The sequence below is a fragment of the Notothenia rossii genome (assembly GCF_949606895.1).
Source record: "Notothenia rossii genome assembly, chromosome: 10".
In the NCBI taxonomy this organism is placed as follows: Eukaryota; Metazoa; Chordata; class Actinopteri; order Perciformes; family Nototheniidae; genus Notothenia; species Notothenia rossii.
This window is the reverse complement of record NC_136908.1, coordinates 46,779,939-46,797,943: the sequence shown is the minus strand read 5'-3', so window position 1 is coordinate 46,797,943 and position 18,005 is coordinate 46,779,939. Positions and strand designations below refer to the sequence as shown.

Sequence of the window (18,005 nt, the reverse complement as noted above, 5' to 3'; positions counted from 1 at the left end):
GAAAGTCTCTTTGGGTTTTGTTTCTGTTGTGCCATGAAAGTATACAGTTCTTTTACAAAAAGTTGAACAGTAAAGTATGCAAATATGATGTCATTTTTATCTATATAAATGTATGAAGTCATGAATATAGGCACACAGTACAAACTCACATATGCAGTTGCTGAATGCTGCAGGCAGAAGCTATTTAAATTGAAGTCCCTTGAAAAGCGCTAAATAAAAAAAGTGAATAGAAAGAAGGTGTGAAAGAAAATAAAGCGTACACAGCCAAATCGGTGAGAGAACAGGAGGCGGGTGGCGGGGGGGGCCTGACGCAGCAAAATCAACCTGTTTTCATCCCTCCTCTCATGTGCTCCTCCTCTCCTCCGCCCTCACTCCCTGTTCAAACTGCGGCAGTCGGCTAATTAAAAAACATGGCTGTCCTTAATTATTCAGCGCTGGGCTAATTGATATTCACAGAGGCGTTCACCTTGCCTAAACAATCCGTTTAATCTGACCACCAAGGTCCCACTCTCCACCGCCTGTCACCCTCAGACATTGTGCTACTGTACTTAATAAGAGACCAGGGGGAGATGGATACAAAGTAGGAGTGGGGGTAGTCAAAGTTTGCTGTTTGTTAATCTTAGCTATCGATAGCTGTGACTGAAGCTATAGCTGTGACTGAAGCTTAGTGTCAGCGCAGTGTTTGAGCATTTTTTTTAACTGGGTTACTTTTTTTCTTTGTGTCATGGTTTGCTGCACGGAAAGATTTGACTGAGTTAAGCTGAATAAAAATGGTTAAATTAACTCAAATTAATGACATCCTCCTCTGGACAAGCAAAATGTTCAAATTGCTAACAAAATCAGGAAACTGTTCATCATAACAGGGAGTGACAGTCATTTCTGAGTTAAGCAATCATCCTGGATTTCAAAGCTAAAACAGTTGTCAGAGTTTTGTTCCTGTGTCTTCCACTTAGCTTTAATCCTTCTTATGTGCTTTATCATACTCACTCTTGAATTCCTCTTAAGTTAAAGAGATACACTTGGCCTAGGCTCCATCTAACAGCCTGTCTCCTTTCTTGACACCTCCATTGATAAATCACCTTTTATTGTCCTCTCCTTCTCTTTGTGTCTTATCTCTCTGTTCTTTCCACGCTAAAGTTTTGTTCAATTTTTGTGTTTGATTCTACCCCTCTCTCCCTCTACCACCCCCCACACTTACCCTAGCTCTCCCCCTCCACCCGCCTCTTCATTAGGGGAACAAAAGGTGTATGGGCAGTGGTGAAGTCTGTGCTATTGTTTGGCCTTTAGTACGATTAGATTATCTTTAAAGTCTGCTGAATAGGGTTAATCAGTCCTGACAGTGTGTGTGTGTCTGGGCCTGTGTTTGTCCTCAAAAAGGAGGGCCAACCTGCTTGCATGGAAATTGAACACATGCACGGCTGCGTGTATGCATAGACTTACGCATAGACGCACAAAAGTGAGCGAGAAAACAAAATCCCTGGGCACACATTTCTGTCACAACCTCTCCTCTTTTAATGACCCCTTTAGTCTCGCCTTCAGCACACATTTATCTCTCCACCCGCTCTCTGCGGATACAGCTGCTCCGGCTGGTGTATGTGTGTGCGTTTCAGATCAGTGTCTAAGCCGTTGTTTGTGTCCGGCGTCTGTGTGCATCTTTTGTCTCCCTCTGCAAAGCTAAAGTCTTAAGTCACCACCTATCAGCGTAACACTTCGTTGTGACACACTTGACACGGAACACAACCCCCTGCCAGTCCTCTCCTCTTTGTGTTTCCCTCCATCCCATCATCCCTCTTTCTCTTAAATTGAGCTGTTTGTGTGAGACAGTTTTTTGGCACCTCGACATGCTTTGAATTGATAACACATTTTAAGGTCATGATCGTGCTAGTTTGTGTACTTACTGCATACTTTTAAGGATATACTTCAGGGTTCATTCACCCTGCACCATTATTTTGGTTCAAGTTCAACTTGATTCGATCAAGTGCACGCAGCTTTAGGTTTTTGCATCACACTGGCTACAAAATACCTCTTGAGACATGTAAGGGGACAAAATGGAGACAGTTTTCTGGCCTCAACAATAGTAAATGTTAGGTTGTGCTGAGGACTGCAGAGACAGCAGCCACTTGGTCATGGTGTTGCTTCACTGAGTGTTGTCAGGAATGGATAAAGTGCTGCAGTGGAGCGTTGTTCCTCTGTGTGTGTGTGTGTGTGTGTGTGTGTGTGTGTGTGTGTGTGTGTGTGTGTGTGTGTGTGTGTGTGTGTGTGTGTGTGTGTGTGTGTGTGTGTGTGTGTGTGTGTGTGTGTGTGTGTGTGTGTGTGTGTGTGTGTGTGTGTGTGTGTGTGTGTGTGTGTGTGTGTGTGTGTGTGTGTGTGTGTGTGTGTGTGTGCGCCTACCTGTGTGGGTAGCTTTCTGTCTTGCGTGTAGTGGGTAAGCTTGGAGCATCCCCTTGACTTTGAAACTTCCCCCACTCATCTGGTTTGAGAACAGCCCCTTGGTGACACTCCTCATCACAATGCATAGAGCACGCAGCTCCGCCTGCAGTGCACTGAGTCACCAAAGCAGATGGTTATCAGTGTAGTAGAGATTGGATGGGGTAATACAATTCTTTTCCCATACATAGTATTTTCTTCATGCACTCTCTGTCTCCTTCAACAACCCTCAGTGCTGGAATGAAAAGCTTTAAAGCATGGCTGCTTTCCATAGTTTGAATTTATGTAACTGATCATGTGTGCATACAAAAATCATTTGTAGTCGTAAACCATACATGTATTGTGTGTGTATGCACTGGTGTGTGTATAGACCAGTGCAAGAGGAGATAAAGGGTATGAAGTGTGAGTATTCAGGCAGAACAGTGTAGCAGCCAGTCACCCCTGAATACTAAACCTTTCCAAATGTCACTTTGAAGAAGTTCATGGATGAATCAGTGCCTCTTTACACTCTTTCTCTGCTTCCCCTCTTGTTTTTCCACAATGCCTCCCTTTCTTCAGGAGATTGGACTGAAGGTAAGTCTAGAGGTCTTTACCTTCTTCTCCCAAACTCTACAGTTCTCTCACGCTGTTTCTGCAGGATAGAGTCAAGGGTTTCTTTTTCCCCTTTCAGCTTCTCTGACATATTACTTTTCTTTCCCACCTGGTATTTCAGATGCTCCATATTTTAATGTTCCCTTTTTACAGCTTTCTAACTCCAGATGCTTTGTAGAATTATAGATATAGCATATATATATTATATATATATTGTTTTTTACTTTCTGGCTTTATTAACAGCAGGGAGCTGTAAGACACAATGATTTTGACTAGGTCCCAGAGTTAACTGTCCTTTTTTTAATAACATACGTCTTTTAAGAATACCACAAAGGTTTCTCTTTAGTAAGTCCCAATAACAAGTCTATGAATCCAAGAAATATGGGTTTGAAAAAAGGTAAACTTCTTTTAATTTTAATTTATATTTAGAGTCACTGCCGTCTTTCCCTGTGTGAAGGTCTGCTTTTTCCTCTCTTGGATCTGATACATCCAGGTCTTATCTGTCCTGTATATCACCTGGAGAAGCAGCCTTACGTTTAGTGAAGGTCACAGTAGAGGGGAGGACAGTGGAGATTGGTAGTTCTGGGTAGATATATACGCCAGACCATGGTTCGCGCTGAGAACTGATGTTATCCTCGTGGCCTGATAGTGCTTTGGCTGAAGAGTGAACAGGAGAGGACAAAGAAGCACATACAATACAAGCCAAGGCATCATCACTCTCACACACAGGTGTATTTTCAACATTTTAGGCAAAATGTGCACATATTCCCAGGTGCAAAAACCCCTCGTATACCTCGTATTTACATGCTGGCAGGTGCAGAACACACATCATCAGACATTATGCGATATAAATCATTCACACATTGTTCCTAAGTATAGCCCGTAAACAGAAGGCCTGCGTTGTGTTATAACACGTCTCTTCTTAATATAAACTCATTATTTGCCTCTCTTGTGTATAGTTGTTTATGTGTGCATTAGGTGATCCGTTAGATGAAATTGTCAATGCTCCACTGAGCACACATGTAATGTATTCTGGATGTGGAGCCATGTATTTATATTTCTGTGTGTGTTTTCATTTGTGTGTATTTAGGCCAAGCAGCTGGGGGCCAGGGAAGCAGACCTAAAGAAGCAGGATGCTTTCTACAGAGAGCAGGTGGCCCGGCTGGAGGAGAGGGTAAGACACTTTTTTAACCATACAACAACCTGAAAAGGCCTTTTTATGTTCACTGGTAATATTAATTTGTAACCCAGCTTTCAAAGATAGGATCTGCCAGGTTCTACAGAGAGTGGTAAATCAGTCTCCTATTACAGGGTTGTGGTCTTAAGATTGGGAATGTCGATACAAACACCTTTTAGACAGCACAAACCAACTGATAGCTGACAGGCTCTTGTGAATGCATTGCGCATGCTTTATGTAGAACCATACAAATGTTTACTAAACCTTGCATGGAAATCAATTACTTTCAGAGTTTTTCTCTACATAGAGAGTAACTACAATAAGGATGTTTAAAAAGCTAAATAATAAAACAAAACTGAACCGTAACATTTAAGAAAATACAAAGATCGAAGACACAAAAAGTAAAGAAAAAGAAAACTTTCCATTTTACAACAGAGGACAAAAGAAACACTCAATACCACATTATACAGCCACCAAGCAAGATTACATCATCACTAATGTTAAGAATATGCTTCATGGACTGCAGCTCTGGTTTATGTGCCTGGGGTTTTATAACCTTCTTCTATTAATGTTTAATGCTTGAATCGACACATAGCAGTGCACATAGAATAATGCAGACAATTCAGCCAGCATTCACAGAGAGCTCGGTCACCACAGGGCTCAGCCTAAGTACAGTCTCACATATATTCCTTCTCTTCATCCCCCTGCCCTACTGTTTTTGTTATCATCCCTCAACTTTAACTCTGCATGCGTTCCCCAGTGTGGTCTGCATTGCTCTCTTCGTAATTGTCTCTGCTGCTCTTTTGCTCTCTGGGGCTCTTTATTTCTTTTAATTTCTACCCTCCGCCTGAAGGACAAAGGGTTACATCTCATTCATCCCTGTGTGAGTCCTTCTGTCCCTGGAAATGACACTACCCTGATGGTCCTTGTCAAACCAGTGTCCTATGGAGGGGGACAAGGGTCAGCTGCCAAGCTTTGCCAACTTCAAATCGCAGCTCCATGCTGGTCCCAGGGAGACCCAGGCGTCCGCCTGCAAGGCGGGCCACAAGGGTCAAATGCCCTTTTAACGTGTGTAGAGAGGGTTATGCTGCTCATGCTGCTCTCAAATCATACGTGTACCTTAGGAAGGATATAACGCCCAATTGAATGTGTTTAAAATGAGGCTGTCATGCTGGGAAGGAGTTTTATCCCCTTTGGAGAGAGCAAAAAGTCAAATGCTCCCTATAGTGGTAGCAAAGTGAACATTTTACAACATTTGTGAAGCCAGATATTCACTGAGAAAGAGGTAGGCACTCACATATTCTTGTTCTTAGGAACTTATGGGAATCCAAGGATGCTAAATATCACATCAGTGTTATGGGAATTAAATATACTTTTGTTTTTACTTAACGTCTTCTGAGCTGTTTGATCAAGCAGCCCATAATAATTAAACATGCTTCTTTAATATGTTAGTATGCATTTGTTAGTTACCATTAAATAAAAGAAGACAGTCCAGCTTTTGAGTCAATAGAGCGCACAAATTGTCCTTCCTTCACTGAGAAGGAATACTTAAGCCAAGCCAGTGGGTATTGAGTGGTAGTGGACTTCTGTCAGTAATTGGAAGTGCATTGGTCTGTGCAACTCTGGTTGGGCAGCGGAGAGGAGAGAAGCCATTGGTTGACATTAGGGGAAGGTGGGAATTAAGAGATGGATCATTAGTAAAGTAAACAACTTTACCGACTTTTCTTAGCAGGTCGACGGCATGGCAAAATACCTAAAAATGTTGCAATATTATGTCATGCAGGCATGCTCTCTTGTTGCTCTAATACCCTGGAGATCCATCCTTATACCTGAGCCTCTCTTTCATCTCTTCAACTAGTGTTTTGTTATTGCGTCTTCGCTCAGTGTAGCTCGGCTGAATCGCCCTCTAGAGGAGCAGATGTGAGCGCTGATGGTAGAAGCGATGAGTCCCAACTTACACAGGCATTATCGACTTCAGGCACTGACCATCCATCACTCACGTTGGCCACTTGTCAATATTCCTTAGATCAAAGTGTCAACAAATCACCTTCACACCTCAGAGAGGGGCAGAAGATTGAGAAAGAAAGAAAGGGAGCGATGAAGAGCCAAGTAAAGAGATACTGTATTGAAGACAGAAGCTAGCGGAAAAAAGAGGAAACTAGAAATTCGACACCAGGAAAGACAAGATTGAAAAGGAGACAGGACAGACAAATTGGAATTGTACCCCGAAGGTATCACATGGAATTATGATAAAGTGACATTTGTGAGTGAGTGAGGATAAGAACTAGACAAAGACTAAAGTCAAAGAAAGAGACAGAAGAGTAGTATCAAAAAAGATCAAATGTCACCGAATGATAAAGAACAAAAGAGTAAAAGAAAGGTTGAAACAGCTCTCCAACCATCACTGAATACATTTTAAAGAAAAGCTGTAAGTCATGTAAGACAGTGAATTTTCAATGCAGGAGTTTGAACAGTGTCTTATTTTTTCATGCCTGCATAGGAATTAAAACATCATTCCAACATTTTTTGTATTTGCTAATTGTATCAGATGTATGGCCCTATGGAAACACAACACAGCAGAAGTGGCGACCATGTGTGCGTAATGTGTGATTCTGCTTGTAAGTGAGGATCAATGGTGGGCATATTGCATGTTGTCTTGCTGTGTAGCGAGCCGCTTGGGACTCCATAGGGGGTGCAGTCTGTTTGGACTGTGTTAATAACGCTCCTTTTTCATGTTCCCGCCACAGTGCTCCATTTCGCACTCTCAGCATTGCATCAGTCCATGATCCCTTCGCCCAACACAATCCCAGCAGTATACCAAAGTCAGGGTTTTTGGCATGTTCTAAACCTCACTCAATCACTGTAACTCTCACTTGGTTAGTGACGTCCACTCCAGAAGCTAAATACATATAGACAGTAGAGAGAGCAAATTAAGGAAGATACATACAGCTCAGCAAAGCTCAACATGCAGCTTACAAACAGATAAGTATGTATGAAAATAGACAGAAAAACTGGACAACAAACATACAGTATCCATATCCGGGTCAAATTTGTACTTTATGTCATGCATAATTCTTATATGAACTTAAATAATTAAACTGTGAAACCAAAACGAACCATCGCCTTCACATCAAAGCTGATTAAAATATTCATGTCTGATGGGAAAAGAAACTGTCTTACAATAGTCTGTAGCACCCACAAATGTGTGAGGGTGTTGAAATAGGGCAGGCCTATTCAACTGGCGACCCGCGGGCCAGATGCGGCCCAGAACCAACTCCCGAGTGGCCCAGCCTCCCGTAGCCAAATTCCTACACTAGTACAGACCATGAACGCAACACTCCGCGTTGCATAGAAACCACCAAACCACAACGCAGCACGTTTTTTGAAAGTGCATCTAGTGGTGCTAGTAACGGTGGTCCTATGATAGCAACTCTAAAACATGTCCCTCTCAACTCTGAAGCTTAAACAGAGACAAAACGGTCATTGATCTTGTAGAGCAGATCCAAGTCAAGCTGGACCTTTTCGCGACCGACTTGAGTACGGGTCGGATGCTGCATTTTCCGACGCTCCCCAAACACATCACATCTCCGTCAAAAATCACGGATGTGATGACAGATTTCATTGCGAGGTTGAAAGAGAACTTTGCCGGTCGATTGGATGGACTTGCTCTGCCCACAGAGGTGATGATGGGCTTTGCTAGAGACCCCTTCACTGTTGCAATAGAGGGGGAAGTATCAACCAGAGCAAAGGAAGTGGTCCCCTGCATCGACAAGGGGAAATATACACTGGAACTTATTGACATGCAGCGGACTAACGGGCCGGCAAAGTTTTGGAGTGATGTCAAAAAACAGCAGCTCCCTAACGTTCAGAAAGTAGCGATCTGTGTGCTCAGTATGTTTGGATCAACATACACATGTGAATCAAGCTTTTCACACATGAACTCAATCAAAAGTAGCACTCGCTGCTCCCTGACTGACAGCACTCTTCACCAATGTCTTAGGATTGCATTGACATCCTATGAGCCAAAGATCACTGCTCTTGTTCAAAACTAAAAATGTCCCTTCTCCCATTTAGAAAGTCAGCGATGACAAATCACAAATGAGGTGATAGTAAGCACCTAGTTTACTATAGTAGACGTGTAGTGTAGTATTCATTCATATAGTTACCTGTATCCCATGGGTTTGTGCACTGAAGGGTAACTTGACAGTTCTTTCTGTATTCATTTAAATGCACTTTGTAATTTGTCTGGGTCAAATGTGACCAAAACGTATGATTTTCTTGTTAATAGTATTGCTACAGTACTACCTCTTTGTGTTGCATTGGAGCTCTTTAGCTGTTTTTTTTGTATGTCAGGAAATGTATTAAGACTGCTATTATTGTATTCAGTAAATGCACTTTGTGATGTGCCTGGTTCAAAAAAAATAACCTGAATATTTGACTTCTAAAGCAAACAAATGTAATGCTACAACTGTGCACTTTTTTTTCAGATTCTGTTAAATTAATGCTAATTTGTTGTGTTTTTATGCACTTTTTGACATACCTTTGTTAGATGAACAATGAATAAAAATTGCATGTTTTTCATCGCAGTAATATGTGTTTGTTTAAAATTTTTCACCACCCGCTTTTTACAGGCCGCTGAATGTCTGGCCCAGCTGAATTTTGTAGTTATAAAATCTGGCCCAACTGAATGTGTAGTTGAATAGCCCTGAAATAGGGTATGCCCACATGATAAACTTATAAACAATCATAAAGTAGACTCTTGTGTCACTTCAAGGATATATATAGCTGATGACTATATTGCCTGACATTGTTGAGCATGTCAGGTGATGCTGTATGGGTGGGCACGGCAGTGAACAAAGCTGTAGTTATTTCATTTGGAGGGTACTGCTAGCTTAATATTATCTCCCTCCACTCCTCCCTTTGCCTCAGGATTCCCACAGCCAGCATCGTGCACACCAGCACAAAAAGGGAATCGGAGAGAGAAATATAAGTCTGATATATATTACATGTCTGTTCCAATCCAACATAGCCATTCATCAGAGGGGCTTCCAGTGACAGGCCATCACCAGGCTCCCAGGCAGCTCAGCCCTCTGCTGCTGCCGCCGCTCATTGGGGCCACAGCCACCAAATAGCCGCTGCAAACAATATCTATATATTTATTACATTTTCACTCAATACCTGCCCTGCTGTAAAACAATCTCATATTTAACAATCAACTAGCCATTTTTTTTCCTCGACCATGTCTCTTTCCAGGCCCCCCTCCTCGCCACATCTGTCTTTCTATATATCTCTCCATTTTCCTTTCTTTTTTCTTGGAGTGGTGTTTTTCCCTCAATGCTTCAATTTCAGTAAGGATTTTTCTTCTCTGTTTTTTTTTTTTTACTATCTCTCTGTATATCGATGAAATTGGATTTTTCTGCTCTCCCATGGAGGACAATCACTGCAGCAATTGCCATCTCATAGCAAAGTTCCACAGCTCTGTGAAAAGAAGAAATACAGAGGAAAGAGCCTTACAAAAACCAGTAATAGCGTCTATCTCTCTATCTCTGTCTTGGTATCTTCATCTTTTCCTATGTCTGTCATTCTATATCCCTCTCAGTCTATTGCCCTCTGTCTCTTTTTGCTTGTTGTCTGTTCAAATGTAACCTAAACTGAAAACAGGTGTTTATGGTTTGTCTTGCTGCTGTATTGTAGCAGTTAATACATCTTTTTAATTCTCATTCACCACGAGGCGATCAATGTAGTCGCTGGAGATTGTCTGTTTGCTGTTATAGCCGCATAATGGGATTCACAGGGATTTAATGGGTAGTCTTTTCAAAGAGTGGTGATTTCACAACAACAGAGAGGTACATTTTGTTTATGTTTAAAAAATCCGACAGCAGGGATGATCCAGAGGCAAAACTAATAATGTAGAGATACAACTTTTGAAATGTGAGCTTAAAGTGCTCAGTGTTTTCTTAAGACTTAAGAAAAGACTGTTGATTTACAGTATCTAATCATAAGTCTGCTATAGTATTGTATTGAACAAATAAATAAGGATTGAACTCATTTTACACAGGCTTACAAGGACTAAAGAAGTCAAATTAAATATATATTCAACATTTGGGGAAATATTCATCTATGCTAAATATGAAGCTGCAGCCAGTTAGCTTAGCTAAACACAAGTAATCACTTAAGCCACGTATTTATCAACCTGTAAAGACTTAAGGAAGCAACTGAGGCAAGATTTTGTCTTGATTAACAATCGTGAAACAACAATGAGTCGTTTTTACACTTAAGATCTCCCCTTAAAATTGGAACAGCCAACATTTGGATGTATTCATCAAATGTATAATCATCATATGTAAAATTCAATTGTTCTACCTTAACATATGGTTAGAGATGTTGTTGCCTATTCGCTCTCCTTCTGAGCAAGTTGCACTGAGTCACACAGCAGAAGTCTTATTTTCAGAACCACAGAACATGTTGAACATGGTGGGGTTTCTCCCCATTCCGGCCCTCCTGCTCAGCAGCAGATAAGAGAAAGGAGCCATCAGGACAGGGAGTTATTTGTTGTGTTCATTAAAAATGTGTGGCTTTTCCTCTAAATTGCGCTGGGGCCTGCGTTGGGGTGCATCTTCTATCTTCTCCATATCGCTGCAGTGCATTAGCACTAATGACTTAATTTGTCTGAGACACCCCCCACCAGCATTTTGTATGGCTCCAGATGAGCCAGAAACCTAGTGAAAACAAATAGAGTCAATAGGATGAAAACAAACAGAAACACTGTTTAACAAGGTTGTGGTTGCTACACATTTTGTTAGTCCATTTTGTTAGTCAATTGACAAAGAATAGCTTGAGAGCAATCGAAAAAGCTCTTTGTGAGACTTGTGTTAACTAAGTCTTGTCTCACTGGGCTAACAAAAAAGTCAGGGCTACTCTTGAAATCAGTTGGGGCAACAGCAGGAAATCATGATTTGACAACACTCAGTAATCACACAAATGACACTCTTCACTGCTCTGTACAGTGAACGAGCGAGTTTGTGAGTTTGTGGGTATGTATATTGAAAGGTCCTGCTATCATTGTCACACATGGCCTTTTGTCTTTCCAGGCGTATGTGTGCACTGAAAAGTGCCATTTAGGCTTGTATTATTACCTACTTAGTATTCTAAACAGAGACCCAAACTTGTCTCTTTCCAACTCTCTTTCCGTTAAAATGGTTGAATCTCAGCACCCAGGAGAAGTCTTATTCTTGCGTCTTTGGCAACTTAAAAAAAATCTCCAGTTAGTCTTTTTATCTGTTTATAAGCTTCTCTTTGAAATACTTTTCTTAGCTCTTGACAGTTTCTTTGTCTACACTGAAAACCACTTGATTCAAGGCCAAGAGGGCACAGATAGAACAGCAGCTTACAAGTTAACTCTTAAACTTTGGGCATACTTCTTTATTGGGTTTAACATACAAACTAATGTCTGCCTGAGGGATAGTGCAGTGGATCTGTTAAGTATTAAGACCCCTTTATATTTTTATCAAATTATTTTGGTTTATGCATTTCACGAAGGATATTTACATTTGTTCACGTTTCCGTACACAATCAAACCTTCTGCAAATAAATCCCTGAACTTGCATCTTAAATTTGATGGAAGGCGTATTAGAGAGCATGACTTAACTCACGGGACATGGGACCCTGCATAGGCATACATTATTTACATTTGATACATGTGGACTTGAAACGTCTATAAAGTATATATTGTACATGTATCTTGATATCTAAAACCCTTTTTTGTGTTTTGTTATGGAGAGCAGTTTGCATTTTGATGTCAGAAATATAAATGATTTTGTCTGTAACTACTGTATACTGTATATGTAAAGTGGGGAAAAAAAGTATTTAGTCAGCCACCAATTGTGCATGTTCTCCCACTTAAAAAGATGAGAGAGGCCTGTAATTTTCCTCCTAGGAGAGACAAAATGAGAAAAACAAAAAATCCAGAAAATCACATTGTCTGATTTTTAAAGAATTTATTTGCAAATTATGGTGGAAAATAAGTATTTGGTCACCTATAAACAAACAAGATTTCTGTCTCTCAAAGACCTGTAACTTCTTCTTTAAGAGCCTCCTCTTTCCTCCACTTGTTAACTGTATTAATGGCACCTGTTTGAACTCGTTATCAGTATAAAAGACACCTGTCCACAACCTCAAACAGTCACACTCCAAACTCCACTATGGCCAAGACCAAAGAGCTGTCAAAGGACACCAGAAATAAAATTGTAGATCTGCACCAGGCTGGGAAGACTGAATCTGCAATAGGTAAGCAGCTTGGTGTGAAGAAATCAACTGTGGGAGCAATTATTAGAAAATGGAAGACATACAAGACCACTGATAATCTCCCTCGATCTGGGGCTCCATGCAAGATCTCACCCCTTGGGGTCAAAATGATCACAAGAACAGTGAGCAAAAATCCCAGAACCACACGGGGGGACCTAGTCAATGACCTGCAGAGAGCTGGGACCAAAGTAACAAAGGCTACCATCAGTAACACACTACGCCGCCAGGGACTCAAATCCTGCAGTGCCAGACGTGTCCCCCTGCTTAAGCCAGTACATGTCCAGGCCCGTCTGAAGTTTGCTAGAGAGCATTTAGATGATCCAGAAGAGGATTGGGAGAATGTCATATGGTCAGATGAAACCAAAATAGAACTTTTTGGTGAAAACTCAACTAGACGTGTTTGGAGGAGAAAGAATGCTGAGTTGCATCCAAAGAACACCATACCTACTGTGAAACATGGGGGTGGAAACATCATGCTTTGGGGCTGTTTATCTGCAAAGGGACCAGGACGACTGATCCGTGTAAAGGAAAGAATGAATGGGCCCATGTATCGTGAGATTTTGAGTGACAACCTCCTTCCATCAGCAAGGGCATTGAAGATGAACTGTGGCTGGGTCTTTCAGCATGACAATGATCCCAAACACACCGCCCGGGCAACAAAGGAGTGGCTTCGTAAGAAGCAATTCAAGGTCCTGGAGTGGCCTAGCCAGTCTCCAGATCTCAACCTCATAGAAAATCTTTGGAGGGAGTTGAAAGTCTGTGTTGCCCAGCGACAGCCCCAAAACATCACTGCTCTAGAGGAGATCTGCATGGAGGAATGGGCCAAAATACCAGCAGCAGTGTGTGAAAACCTTGTGAAGACTTACAGAAAATATTTGACCTCTGTTATTGCCAACAAAGGGTATATAACAAAGTATTGAGATGAACTTTTGTTATTGACCAAATACTTATTTTCCACCATAATTTACAAATAAATTCTTTAAAAATCAGACAATGTGATTTTCTGGATTTTATTTTTCTCATTTTGTCTCTCATAGTTGAGGTATACCTAGGATGAAAATTACAGGCCTCTCTCATCTTTTTAAGTGGGAGAATTTGCACAATTGGTGGCTGACTAAATACTTTTTTGCCCCACTGTATTTGTGAAAAAAGGTCTCTGAATCCATTGCAAACCCTTACTGTCATTCCAAATGAATAGGACTCAAATGTGTATCAGACCTTTTGTCAGCATTGTCATGTCCCATCTTCCTTTAGCTCTACAACACACAACTATTGATCTTTTCAGCAGTGCAGCTCATTCCTATTGATCTTTTCTGAACTATGATGAATGTCCTCCCTGCTGGAAGGTTAAGTCAGGGCAGTTGGGACCAAAAGGCTTAATTTGTCACATTTCTAATGTATCTGTAATTTATGCAAGATGATGAAGTGTTTGGTTTCCAGTAATGTTGATGGGTTGGCTGGCTCCTGGGCTCTGTGCTTTGTGCATGACAAATACTAAGCCTAAGGTTATTGTCAGGCCTTTACTAAGGCACATATAGCTCACAAATAATTGTTCTCTTTTAGCATAAAACCTTTAACTGTCAAATATGTAAAGAAAATATTGTTCTGCTTGTGTGAAGTGAACTTTTTGAGTGAAGGTATTAATGGAGGTATTACTATCATTCAAGTTGAGTACCTGACAGAAAGGCATTGGTAGACATTGCATGTTTTTTTCCCCCTGGATCGAAACCTCATAGGACGTTCTGTCAAGCCATCCATCACACTTTAACACCTCTCACCATTTGATCATAAATGTGCATAACAGCCACTGAGGGCTGACAAACCAGATCTTCTTGAGTAGTATAAATGGTGTATGTGCTATGTTATATGGCGGTGTTTGAAGAGGTGATTCAGGTTGAGGGGTCCAGCTACAAGTTAATTTGCTATGGGTCACTGGAGACTTATGACTGGTGGTCTGTACGCTGTTGACTAGCGACCCTCTGACCTTATAGGATTGCTGCCTGTTATTACAGCAGTCGTTTGAGAGAGGATAAGCACAAACACACACACAGATGCCCAGTCTGATTTCATACATCCACGCATATACTGCCCACTCTCCACCTGTAGACCAAGTTAGCTTCCATTTTGTGGACAAAAGGCAAACTGGTAATAGACCTGTTCCCCTAATATCCCTCTCCACTAAGATGTAATGGAGTTGAGTGGTGGTAGATCAGGCAGGGCTGTGCAGGCTCGGCTGCACTGTAGACAGGGCGATATCAGATCTGAACTTTCACGATTCATCACTTCGCTGAAATGTTTCCTTTTGCTTAAATAGCTTTAACTTGAGAGCAGGGAAGATGGGAATAAATTGGATAGGCTTTTTTATATGGGAGATTACAATCACTGTTTTATGCATTTATCTCACTCACTGGCTTTCTTTGTGTCTCTCTGCAGAGTGCTCAGTTCTACAAGGTCACCACAGAGAACTACCATAAAGCTGCCGACCAAGTGAATGCTAAGTTCAGGTGAGTTTAAACACTTTCAATCCAAAGTAGATCAAGGGTTTTAACTCGCAACAGTTTTTCATTTACCGCCAAAAATAGAACTCTGATTGTTGCTTTCCTTAGCTTATTTATTTATTTTGCCAAAAATCCAATTTTTTTCCTGGCATAGAAGATAAGAAGTCCATGTGGAATAGTAAATAAATACAGTATTGAATTATGCTAGCCACTAACCTATGTCTTTCAATCAGGATCACATTAGCACGGCCCATTAGCTGATGTTGATGATGTTGTCCACTGATAAGGCTGATCGCATATTAATAATAGCTGACAGGGCGCTTCTCGTGCCCTTTTAATGTTTCTGTGTTAGAAGAATATTATTAATTCTAATTTTCAACTAGACATGGGTGAAACAGCATTATGAAACCAGTTAATACCACATTAAGACACAAGCATAAGATAACCTTTGTGCTGCAGAAAATAAAACTTAAATTGGCTTTAAAATAGGTTTGACTCATTTGCTGTAATACAAACGACCTACCACTTGCAATCTAAGAATTGTAATGATGTATTTTAAACCTATTTGATTCAAATTGCATTACAGTACCATGAGGGAATGTATGATCCTGACTCTGATAGTTCTACACTCACTATTATTGGAAGCACATGGAGTAGACACACCTTTCAGTAAAAGGAATGGGTACTTCATTGTAGTTATTAACAGAGGAGGTAATAGCTAACCAAGCAGTCATGGGTGTAGCACATCTCCGACACATATGTGTAACTTAAGAGGATGCAGAATCCCTCTCCATCCGTGTTCCATCTGTCTCCTTAAAAGGAGGCCATTAGGCTCCATAGTAATGTAGGAAAAGTGGATGAAGAGACGGCAGGAGGTGGGGCAAGATGGGCCCTGGCTCTGAGCTCTTCTCCAGGGAGGCAAGGCTAATTGTGTTAGCTTGTCATTAGCCAGCGCTAACACCGGGATCATTGTCTCCCTCCGAAATGCTGGAAACTGATTAGCCTAGCCCACCAGGGGTTTAGCGCTAGACTCATGAAAGCCGAAGCTGAGACTTCCCAAATCACATTAAAGAAAAACTGGAATAACATTAGCTCAAAAATGACAGTGCTAACTGCCAGCGAACGTTGAGCTAACGTGCGGGTAGTCATGTGACACAGGCCTTTGCATGAAGGGCAGTGATTGGCTGATTGGATTATAGGAGGTGCATTAGCAGGGCTGTGACTGGATTGCAATTGTGGAAAGGTAAAGGAAGGGGGGGTTATCTGCATGTATGTGTGTGTGTGTGTGTGTGTGTATGTGTGTGTGTGCTAATGAAATAGCGGGAAGGTCTGGTGTTACAAGACAGGGGCAGGGATGCATTGAGGGGATCAGAGCGGAGGGTTAATTGGATTTAACAGGGAGTGTTTTGCCCGTCTTTGTTTACGTTCATGTGTGATGGTGTATGTTTGGATGCACTCATCTGTTGTGAACATAATGCATGTGCCTTTCCTCAAAGCTCTCTCTTCCTCTCTCTCTCTCTGAGACCATACAGAGATAAGATGCTATCTGTGTTCTCTGTTGAATAATAACAGAAAATATTTTGTCTCACACAGGCTTTTGATTTCCTTAAAGTTGAAAATGTCCCCCAGAGATAAAAAGAAAAGGAGATACAAAAAAAATGAAAAGCCTTATCCGTACTTGATAGAATTACCATTTGATATGTTAATGTGAGGATGTTATAAACTATGGGAGATGACATCTTTCTTATTAGAATGTCTTCATTTCCCTGCTCCAGCTCACGTCAGTGCGTCTGTAAAGAGACTGATAGTACTCCAGGGATTGATTAGTGTTAAGGCTGATATTAGGCTACGGTTTAGTGTAGTGGAGATGATGTGTGGGACCAGAGGGGGCTGCCTGTCAGGGGTTATGTATATGTACTTTTGGAAGTTTTAATTAGGGCTGCTGTGTGGTTTGTGTTTACAATATAAAGTCAGATCAGTTTGGAATTCCATAAGGCCAAACTGTTATTTCTTTGTGACATCCATGTCAGGAAAATCAGGTCTCTCGACTGGACGACATTTTGGAAGAGTGAATGTGTCTAGATAACGCCACCTACTGATCTTATGGCGGCTTTTTGGGTTGATGCGCCGTAATATTCAACAAGGGAACTCATTACTCAGGACCTGAAAAGAAAAGTGGAAATGCGGAAATACATTCTTTGTAACAAAAAAAATAATTCAGTTAAATTACACTGAGGTTTCATGGTATCAGTACCGGTAATGGTATTGCCTCTTTGGTTAACTTCGGTGATACACAAAAGTTTGAACAAAATAGGCTTCAGCAGGTAGCCAGTGTGCTATATGTTCCATTCTTTGCTGTTTGGGCATTTCCCCTGGTGATGTTAAAATAAATAATTTAAAGTGTGAGGGGAAGGAACTCAAGGGGGGGGGGGGTCGTGCGTGCGTGTGTGTGTGTGTGTGTGTTTTTGTGTGTTTGTGTGTGTGTGTGTGTGTGTGTGTGTGTGTGTGTGTGTGCAAAATATGAGATTGTGACTAGCTGTTAGCGTACGTCTGCAGTAGAGCTGTCCCCTGACGTTTTGCTGCAGTATTCCCGTCAGAGTTTTCTGAGAATGATGGCGCTCTCCCAACCAGAACGCAACTGCATCACTGTGACATCATTACATCTACTCACACACACACACACACACACACACACACACACACACACACACACACACACACACACACACACACACACACACACACACACACACACACACACACTGACACACACACACACACACACACACACACACACACACACACACACACACACACACACACACAATAGCCGTATGATGAATACTAATGTCAGAAAAAATTACAAAATAATTGTATACATAATGTTTCATAAACTCATCAGTGCCATGAACATTTTTATCATTTTCAATGTTTTTTACCCCACAAAATGATGGACACTAACAATATCGTCTTAGATTAATATTACCAAATGCTGTACAAATTGTAAA

At 41.2% G+C, this 18,005-nt stretch overlaps 1 protein-coding gene across 4 annotated transcripts in view; it reads left to right on the top strand.

Annotated features, from left to right (window-relative positions):
- The window catches only part of chchd3a (coiled-coil-helix-coiled-coil-helix domain containing 3a), a 70,762-nt gene that overhangs the window by 39,184 nt on the left and 13,573 nt on the right, over window positions 1-18,005 (top strand). For all 4 annotated transcript variants that reach the window (XM_079656545.1, XM_079656547.1, XM_079656548.1 and 1 more), the window contains 2 exons: window positions 4,109-4,192; window positions 14,933-15,003. In XM_079656545.1, coding sequence (XP_079512671.1) covers window positions 4,109-4,192; window positions 14,933-15,003 — 155 coding nt within the window. The remainder of the gene's footprint in view (window positions 1-4,108; window positions 4,193-14,932; window positions 15,004-18,005) is intronic.